The 10,181-nt window shown below is 37.5% G+C and overlaps 1 protein-coding gene across 1 annotated transcript; it reads left to right on the top strand.

The window, feature by feature from the left end:
* The first annotated feature begins 6,758 nt into the window (after window positions 1-6,758).
* On the top strand, window positions 6,759-9,652 carry LOC131345633 (hepatocyte nuclear factor 3-beta-like). Its single transcript, XM_058378597.1, has 2 exons — window positions 6,759-7,022; window positions 8,049-9,652. Exons 1-2 carry the CDS (start codon window positions 6,954-6,956, stop codon window positions 9,135-9,137), a joined length of 1,158 nt encoding a protein of 385 aa, XP_058234580.1. The 5' UTR covers window positions 6,759-6,953; the 3' UTR covers window positions 9,138-9,652.
* Window positions 9,653-10,181: the final 529 nt, after the last annotated feature.

Consider the following 10,181-nt stretch of genomic DNA (forward strand, 5'->3'; position numbering starts at 1 on the left):
CACACAATTTTTTTTACTTTCAAAGTGGATGTGTAGAAACAAAATAGACCTTACATTACACATTAATACATTGCGAAAAAGATTATTATATAGTTATTCTTTCTATTTTAAATTCAGTTGAAACGTCTGTTACTGTTTAGTGGTTCATGAAATGGTTTTTTGATACTGTAAGAAAACGACATGGCCAGCAGAGGGCGCTTCAATACAGTGATTTAGTTTGCTGTGCCGGGTCAATATGAAAAAAAGTACAGGAAATTGTTTAGCTAATTACAAGGTTTTCATTACACGTTCTGACAAGAAAAAACACCTTAACATTTTATCATATTAGTATCAATCCTAGCTGGGATTTATTCAGGTGTGAAATCTTGCAGCATTGGGCTCGAGAGAAAGCACAAGTGTATACAGGCCTGATGTGATTAGCCTACAGGTAAACTAAATCACAGGTATAAAAATTCATCAAGTATATCCTCTGAACACCTTCAGATAACATGCAGCTGGAATTCATACACTAAATTGCAATTTGAGGGGCAAAGATTCACCTTAAATCCTTAAATCATGCATAGGAAACTGAGGATGGAGATTATAGTTTATGTGGGTTTTACCATCTCTTGAATGTCCAGTGCTTCTGATAATGTTAGCATGTATGACAAAATGTGATAGCCATTAATCTTATACTTTCTCCAGAATAATGAGCGAATAATTCTGCCGCTTATCTATCTATCTATCTATCTATCTATCTATCTATCTATCTATCTATCTATCTATCTATCTACAGAAGCATTTCATTTTCATTTTCATGGATTCCTCTGATTATGATTCTGAACACGTTAAGTGTGATTAAATTTCTTTGAGGTGTGATCCAGTTGAAATCTCCTGATGCTAACTAACATTAGTTTAAATTCAATTCCATTCTATTCAATTTTACTTGTGTATTGTTTTAACAATTGACATTATCTCAAAGCATCTTTACAGAAATATAAAAAATATAGAATAAAAAAGACCAAATTTAAAATAAAATTGAAATTCATCCATAATGAACAAGCCTGGGGGCAATAGTAGCAATGAAAAACTCCCTGAGACGATATGAAGAAGAAATCTTGAGAGGAACCAGACTCAAAAGGGAACTCAATGTCATCTGGGTGACACTGGAGAGAGAGATTATAAATAATTTCCTTTCCTCAGCTGAATATAGTCAAGTGAAATTGTGCACCCAAGAGCTCCAAAGCAACTTACAGGTCAGAGTATTTTTTAAGTCCATTACAGATTTAACACTAACTCTTTTCTGCTTTCAAATGTTCACTGATGAAGACCCGAGCACAAAACCCGACCGCCACAACAGCAGTTCAAAGTCAGCACTGTCTCCAAGTGGCACTATCCACAGCAGTCCCGTGGGTCTCAAGGCTGTCCACACGGAGCCATCCACAGTAGCAATGAGCACCACTAAGCTACCAGAATTCACCCAGAGGAAAAACAGGCAGGTCCAGAGAGAAGATCCGGTCATACTGGGATTTTTCTGATTGGCTTCTGAAATCCTAATCAGTTTTGCAGTCTGTCCAAAATGTAGCAATTCCTCTATTTTTTCCAAAAATGTTGGCAGCTGGATTTTATCTTCTGAACACTGTAGTGATGAGCTACTTTTTGCTCAGTGAAGTGTGTTAGGTAAAATGTTTATTATTATGATGATTAACCAGGACTAGTGTTTAAGCCATGCTCTAGACTTATTTATGGTCTTATTAAACTATTTTATGTACCAGTCCCAGAACACCTTAGAAAAACCAAGGTTACCAATAACTGCTGGAAAAAAAATAATGAAATCATTTGACCTGGTATATTTACTCTGGTTTGTTTGACCTGTCAATGCCCATCCATCTGATACATATCTTATATACCCTCTCAATTCAAATGATTTTTCTGCTGATTTTTCCTTATGTTTTGTTACCCACTTTTAATTTTTTTTTATTAGAATTGTTTGTGTCCTTAATTGTACCTGCACATGCAGTATATAGCTGTGCACTTAAAGGAGAAAATGTTTTATATAGAACCTTTTAAGGGTTCATTCGTTCATAATTTGTTGAGTAATCTCTTGTTATAATAATAGTAATAATAATCATGCAAAAATTATTGAATGCAATATACTGAATGCAAAAATTACACCGATCAGGCATAACATTATGAGCAGTGACAGGTGAAATGAATAAGACTGATCATCTCCTCATCATGGCACCTGTTAGTGGGTGGGATACATTAGACAGCAACTAAACAATTTTTCCTCAAAGTTGATGTGTTAGAAGTAGGAAAAATGGGCAAGCGTAAGGATTTGAGTGAGTTTGACAAAGGGCCAAATTGTGATGACTGTATGACTGGATCAGAGCATCTCCAAAACTGCAGCTCTTGTGGAGTGTTCCCGGTCTGCAGTGGTCAGTATCTATCAAAAGTGGTCCAAAGAAGGAACAGTGGTGAACCGGTGACAAGGCTCACTGATACTGTTGCTCAAATTGCTGAAGAAGTTAATGCTGGTTCTGATAGAAAGTTGTCAGAATACACAGTGCAGGACGGGTCAGGGCTGTTTTGGCATCAAAATGTTACCAACACAATATTAGGCAGGTGGTCATAATGTTATGCTTGGTCAGTTTATTTTACAACACAGCTAAACATAAAGCAAAAGTTAACCCAAAACTTTTTGGCATTAAGTGTTTATTGGAGCTAAGAACCCTTAACCCTTAAGACCCTTAAGAACCCTGGGGTTCTATATAGAACCCCAGTGCACCTTTTTTTCAAAGTGTGTGTAACTGGTCGTGTGAAATTTCAGAAACAACCCTGTTTTCTAACCTGAAGTATAGAACAGATCCTGTGTGCATGTCTGTATGTATGTCTGTGTGTGGCTGAGGGTTAAATGCCCCCCTGCCAGGCCACTGTTTCTTCTCAGCCTACCCATTGTGTTTTGCATGAGGGAGGCTGTGAAGGTGTGTTTGTCTGTAGCTGCAGGAGGCTGATGGGACACTAATCTGAAGGGCGGTCATGCCGAGCTCCCTAGAGCGGCTGTGCTGTTATCTGTCAGCTTGTAAAAGCCAGATTTATAGGGATCTTGTAGGGGTGTGCTTGGGTAAATAAACACAGACTGGCTTTGTCACCGATCTGCTGTCTGGCTTCAGCGTTTCAGCTCAGGACCTCACACTGTTTCTCTTTAAGCCGAGAGACGTCCATAAGAATAGACACGGATGCAATGGAATACACATCGTCTGTTTGGCTGATCCTTTAAAAGTCACTCGCTTTCAGTTTTCAACCGCTTTATCCTGAACAGGGTCACAGTGGATCTGGAGACTTTCCCAGGAGCACTGGGTGCGAGAAGGGAATATACCACTGGTGGGACGCCGATCGATCTCAAGGCACCATGCACACACATTCATGCCTTCATCTTAGGCAATCCACTTACTGGCATGTTTTAGCAAATTAAAAAAGTTAAACAGTTAACAGTTTTTATTTACAGACATGGGAACAACATGCACAATACCCCCACACAGACCCAAATCTCTCAGGATCGTACTTTTCCTTGCTAACCATTGTGCACTTTTATTCATTCTTTCAACAAAGATAATAAGATCAAGTTCTATTTGTGTCAGAAATAGGATTTACAGTTCTAAAGATCAGAAACCAGCACACATCTGATTGACCATTAAGGACAAAAAAAAGGATAAATAAATAAGAGCATACCATTTCGTGTCGTCAATCAGTTTATCCATTAAGGTCAATTACTAAAAAAGTCAGTTGAAAGCTCCTGAGCGGCACAACAGAAGGGTTCTCACCCTATTGTTTGAGGTTGAATCCTGATGATGCCATAGTGATCTGTGTCCATGACTCTTTCCTGTGCTCTCTAGATGGGACGAATGGCAAACCCTTTCCCCAGTCATACACAGCGCCACTAACCAATCATGGGAATCTGAAGGCACACACATGTGGAAGAGGGCAGATATTGCTTTTCCTTTGAGTGTGTTACGCTGCCTTGGGATGCAGCCTGAGCAGCAGCTCAAAAATAAGTGGTTGGCTGACTTTATGTGTCTTAGAGGAAGTACAGTATGTGTTAGAATTTAATCCAGACGGTAGCTGTCATATGGTTTGTGAGGATTAGCAGATTGGGAGAAAAAAAATTAAGAATTTTTAACAAATCTATACTTATGCAAGACTATGCAAAAAAAATCATTAGAAGGCAAAGTACTGCAGTTTAAATGTGATGATCTTTCCCACTAATGTCTACCTATTCATTACTTATTATTATTATTATTATTATTATTATTATTATTATTATTAGTAGTAGTAGTAGTAGTAGTAGTATTGTTGTTTTAAACTTTTCCTCTATGTATTATATTATGCATAATTAAAAACTATCCATTTGTTTTAAATGGTTTAGATAATAATATGGATAAGATTTTAATTAAGCTCTTATTCTGTCATGTTGATACAGCGATGAGTTTCAAACATCTGTGAGCTGCCATCACTGCTGATTCATGCAGTAGTCATTATTAATCATCTATCACACATCTCATGCAGGATTACTGTGATTTAATCCCTATATATTTTAATGTGTGATCATCCTCAACAAACTCAGAAACTCACATAATATCCTGGGAATTATTATTATTTTTTTCCAAAAAAATGCAGGCCTTATTCATGTATATGTAGTAACAAGCATAATATGGAGCAATACATAAAAAAAAATTCTTCAAAACGATCTCCAATCCATATTTTTATCACCTTCAACTTCCCAAAACACCAGAGTCAGCTAATCAGCTGTTTTATAACAATTTCCCAATCCGGGTCATGGAATTTCCCAGCTCTATAAATCTTGAATCTATGAATCTTTTTCTATGCTTAAACAGACTCTATAAATGGCATGTGAGTTTAATAATGTGTTTTGGGAACAGGATAAACACTGAAATGTAAAGGGCTGATATAATCTCTGATTTCACAGACACATTATTCAAATATAATGCTTAGACCCAAGACAAAATCAATGTTTATTTATTATTTTTACCCAAATAATTTGAACAAAATGACATGTCAACAGCTTCCATAAGCTCCTATCTAGACAACCTTTCTAGATATTCTACTGAAAACTAGTTCTGATAATAATAATAATAATAATAATAATAATAAAAAAACAAAATTTTTGGAAAACTTTGGGGTTCTCATATAGACATAATTGTTATCTTTTAATAAACATTAAGCTCTAATACACTGGTTTGATTACAAGCACCATTCAACATGTCAATATCCTAGATTATATATTTAATATGCTTTTGCCTTATTACATTATTTTCATGATTCATGAATTGGATACGGTGTTATTTAACTATAAAATAGAAATAAAATTTGGCAACCCAGTGCTCGAGAAAAGCACAACCCCGTCTGAGATGACCAAGCTGATTTTTTTTAAGGATTAGATGGCAGGATATTGTTTTGAGCTGGGATTTTCAGAGGCTCATTCACTGAGCCCTTTCCCATCCCCTACAGCTCCTTTTAGTTAAAAGAATGTGGATTGGAGTTCCTCAATGAGTGTGGTCTATTTATACATTTACATATGATTTACATTGATTCATTGTAATAAAAAAAAAAATCTGGGGCTAGAAATATTGTTAGAAAGGAACGACATACAGTACACTACTGTAGCATTTTAATTATTGTTAAATAATACTGTATTTCTGATTTAGGAAAGAATTTGCGTGTTCATTTTTGTTGAGGTGAATTGATGCCTTTTCTCACACTGGGTTCATGTATTTTGAAAGAAACAGACATTATTATTACGTTAAAATGTTGTTATACTTGCAGCATGCATAATAATTTATTTGATTCACAGCCTTATTTGATTCTTAACCCATAAACTAATACTAATCATTATTTCCTTTTTATTATCCTCTAAAAGATAAAAACAATACTGAGGATGGAACCTACTCTTAAATCTACAGCTACATAGAATCTATGCTTAGAAACTGAATTTTCCATAAAAGTGAAGGAATAATTCCTGTTAATCTGTACTGAAAGGCATATAATTAATATTGTATGCCATTCTGTGTGAACTCTAGGCTTAAACCAGCCTGAAACACAACCATTCCATGGTCAAAGTCAGTGAGATGGCATTTTCCCCATCCTGATATTTGAAATGAATATAAAGCTCTACACTGTACATGCATGATTTTTTATACACTCTGCTGCTGCCACAAGACTGACTGATTGGATAATTACATGACTGAGCAGATGTACTATTACTGTAACCGGGGAAATACATATAGGTGCTGTGGTGTAAAGTTTCCCCTACTGACTCAGACAACGAAATCTCATGCGTAAACGTAACGTACACTCAAAGGTCCTTAAGTCTGCATTTTATAATATTCTGATTCAAACAAACCTTCTCTTTCGAACCCGGTACCTTACAAAATCCCACTTTAACACATTTTTGAGTGTTGTTCAACATTTTTTTGTGCGTGTTTCCCCGACATAACTTTCAGGAAGACTGAAAACCTCATTCAGGTGTCTTAGTTAGGACCGGGTTTCGCGTGAGGAACTTAGAGTTATAAATCCCACAGAAAATGAGTAATATTTCAAATATGAATGAAATCAAAAGAGAATTCACGGACGCTTACACCGTCTCACCCTTTCACTAGTCTAATTCCCAACCCACCTGAGCCAAAGAAGGGCTAAGGGGCTCATTGTAGGAGATGAGTGGGATTGGGAAACACTGACGTAGAGCTCAGCGGTGTGTATCAGCACTTCACTTCCACTCAGTCTCAGTGCTCACAGTCCTGCGCTAGAGACACACGCTACACACGAGCTGCTCCTTCCGTTGCGCGCTCAGCGGTCATAGCGGACACTGCTGACAGAGTCAGTCCCCGTCGGGTGTTTCGTGCAGTTTCTTCTCCGGCTTGAGCAGTTTAAAAAGTCCGTGTTTTGGACTTTACGGTATGTTGGGAGCCGTGAAGATGGAAGGACACGAACACTCGGAATGGAGCGCTTATTACGCAGAGCCCGAGGTAGGTACTTTTATGTACATTTTCCTCTTGTCTAACAGTTCAGTATTGGGCTTGAGATAATATTAACTTTGCGATCAAATATTGACTTGAGGCACCTCTGAATCCGCACCTAAACACACACACTCACACACACACACACACACACAGGACGCGACGCGACGCGCCTTTTCTCCTTTTCTCACCTTTCCTCAAGATGACGAGCAGCTTCCCGCACGCACTAAAAACTGTAAGCATATTTGCAAGCCAAAAGACTCATTCAACCAAGCGTTAAGTGTTCATATACTTTTAATCTTACTTGAGCAAGCGGTATTTCGATTGACAGGAAACTTTTCTACACTTTTATGCAAAACATTAGGTTCTAAGCACTGTTATTACTATATGCAGACCTAAGTGTAAGCTTACTACATCGTCAAATAACACGACACAGACAATTAAGTATTAACCTTGTGGTTTTTGACATAGTAATAAGCTATATTTCATTCTTTTGTAAAATCAACTGTATTAATGTAAACCTTGAAACATGTATTTCATTTCTGTCTAATATAAACAGAAATTCTCATGCACTGCAATATAAACCAAATTCTTGAATCTTAATAAAAATGAATTTTAAAAAAGTCTGTTTAACCTCAGAGTATTTTTGTTGACAGTCCTGGATTTTTTTTTTAATTTAAATAAATAAATAAATAAATAAATAACTAAATAAATAAATTCATGTGTTTATTGTTTATTATGTATTTTTCCCGTCTATTCAGTTATTTATTGACTAATTTCTCATTCACCTTTAGTAACTCTTGAACTCCTAATTGATCCTTAATGTGATTGCAGAAACCTTTCTGCTAAAGAACATGAATGGTTCCTAAAATAAACTCAATTTCATCAAAGGTTCCTATTGTGTGAAGCAATACATAGGAGTAATTTTTTTAGAATTAAATTTACAAATGTACGAAAATGTAAATACAATTGTCTGAAAAGGTGAACATGTGCTTTATTAAACAGGTTATTTACCTGTTTTCTCTCTTTTTTCAGTGCTACACTCCAGTTGGAAACATGAGCGGTGGACTGAATTCAATGAGCGCCTACATGAGCTGCGCAGGCGGCGTGAACGTGCCGTACATGCACGCGGGACTCGGCCACCCGGCTAGCGGCACGTGTACGGGGATGACCCCTAGCGGGAGCCCGACCTCCGCTCACGCCCTGGCCGCTTCCTACCCGAACCTGAACTCGAGCGCGTGCGGCCAGGTTAGCGGCAGGCCCCGCGATCCCAAAGCATACAGGCGGAGCTACACGCACGCCAAACCGCCCTACTCGTACATCTCACTGATCACCATGGCCATCCAGCAGTCCTCATCCAAGATGCTGACGCTGAACGAAATCTACCAGTGGATCATGGACCTGTTCCCGTTCTACCGACAGAATCAACAGCGCTGGCAGAACTCGGTCCGCCACTCTCTCTCCTTCAACGACTGTTTCCTCAAGGTGCCCAGATCACCCGACAAACCGGGTAAAGGCTCCTTCTGGACTCTACATCCCGAGTCGGGCAACATGTTTGAAAACGGATGCTACCTGCGGAGACAGAAACGCTTCAAATGCGAAAAGACTGAGGACAAGACCACAGAATCGGATAAGAAACCGCACAGCGACAAAGAATCGTCTCGTCTTGATGACTCTCCGACCAAAGACATGAAAAGTTCCGATCTGAAAGATGTTATAAAAGCGACGCAGTCTTTGAGTCCAGAACATCAGACTCATCATCAGGACCATCATCTGGATGAACAACATCATCATCATCATCATCATCATCCTCATCCACATCTTCTCGCTCAGCATCACCCGGTACTCGGTCACGACTCGCACCTGAAACCGGGACACCATTCCTACTCCTTTGACCACCCGTTCTCTATCCACAACCTGATGTCCTCTGAGCAGCAGCACCACCACAAAATGGACATGCTGAAGCCCTATGAGCACGCCATGCACTGTTCTGGCGGATACGGATCACCAATGACTGGGTCACCCATGCCACCGATGATGTCAGCGCGAGCGAGTGTAGAGCCCTCTGCGCTTCCTTCCGAGTATTCTTACTATCCGGGATCCGCGTGCGTAAACAGGGCGTAAATACGATTTAAAATAATTTCAAAGTGGATGTGAACTCAGACGCCCAAATAATAATAATAATAATAATAATAATAATAATAATAATAATCGTTCAATTCATGCTCGCGTTTTTTAAAAGTGGTAAATACTTGTTAAATAATATTTTCAACAAGGCGCACAAAAACAAACAAACAAACAAACAAACAAAACAAACAACTTAGACTAAAAACGGACGACATTTCTTTTAGAGCTGCATGAACGCATCTTATCTTCTTGCTCCAATGGACTTCTACTTTTTCCCGGAAGTACAATTTTTTCTTCTATCCTGTTGTCAAACTATTGTACAGGATTTTATGATGGATTAAAACTTCCATGAGCCTTTGAGACAAGAAAAAAAAAAAACGAATGGAAGAGAGTGTAGTCATTTACTTTATGTTCTTTATGTTTATACTGTAATTTATAATTCTGAAATTTGATTGTGTATATGAATGTATCGTAGTTAAGATGTCATTATTAAATTTCGCACTGAAGTATGATCCTTATGTTTAATCACTGTCTTTTTTATTTAAAAAAAAAATTATAATAACATCATTTTAGATTATACACATTTTAAAATTGAATATGGATGCTGGTGAAAAGGTTCATTTAGCATAATACTGAATGATCAAAATGAATACTAGGTCATTTTCATCTTTTTTTTTATTATTTAATAATACCCTTTAGAATTATTTTCAAAATGTTAAGCAAAATTCCTAGACCATTATATTTGAATTAAATCAATTTTAGAAATATCAATCCCTTTGAAGAAACTCTTAAGGGTTACTGAAACTGTTTTTCACTGAAACGATGAAGGACCACTGCTTTTATTTTTTTTGCTAAGAGTGTGCTTTTTTGACAATATTGTCAATAGTCTAGAGGTCTGTACCTAGGTTTTGTTACCTTGCTATTTTGGTATTATTCTTGTAAAATGATCAATATTTAGAGATAGCTTGTTAGGATTTATTATGGCTCTAGTTAAAATAAATGAAAGCCTGTTAGAGAGACACTTATCAGTGATGCTCTCGA

This window comes from Hemibagrus wyckioides, linkage group LG25, assembly GCF_019097595.1.
Source record: "Hemibagrus wyckioides isolate EC202008001 linkage group LG25, SWU_Hwy_1.0, whole genome shotgun sequence".
NCBI classification, from domain to species: Eukaryota; Metazoa; Chordata; class Actinopteri; order Siluriformes; family Bagridae; genus Hemibagrus; species Hemibagrus wyckioides.

Coding starts and splice junctions, on each gene's coding strand:
- LOC131345633 (XM_058378597.1), top strand. CDS start 6,954: ATGTTGGGAGCCGTGAAGATGGAAGGACACGAACACTCGGAATGGAGC. Junction 7,023..8,048: donor CTTATTACGCAGAGCCCGAG/GTAGGTACTTTT, acceptor CTCTTTTTTCAG/TGCTACACTCCAGTTGGAAA.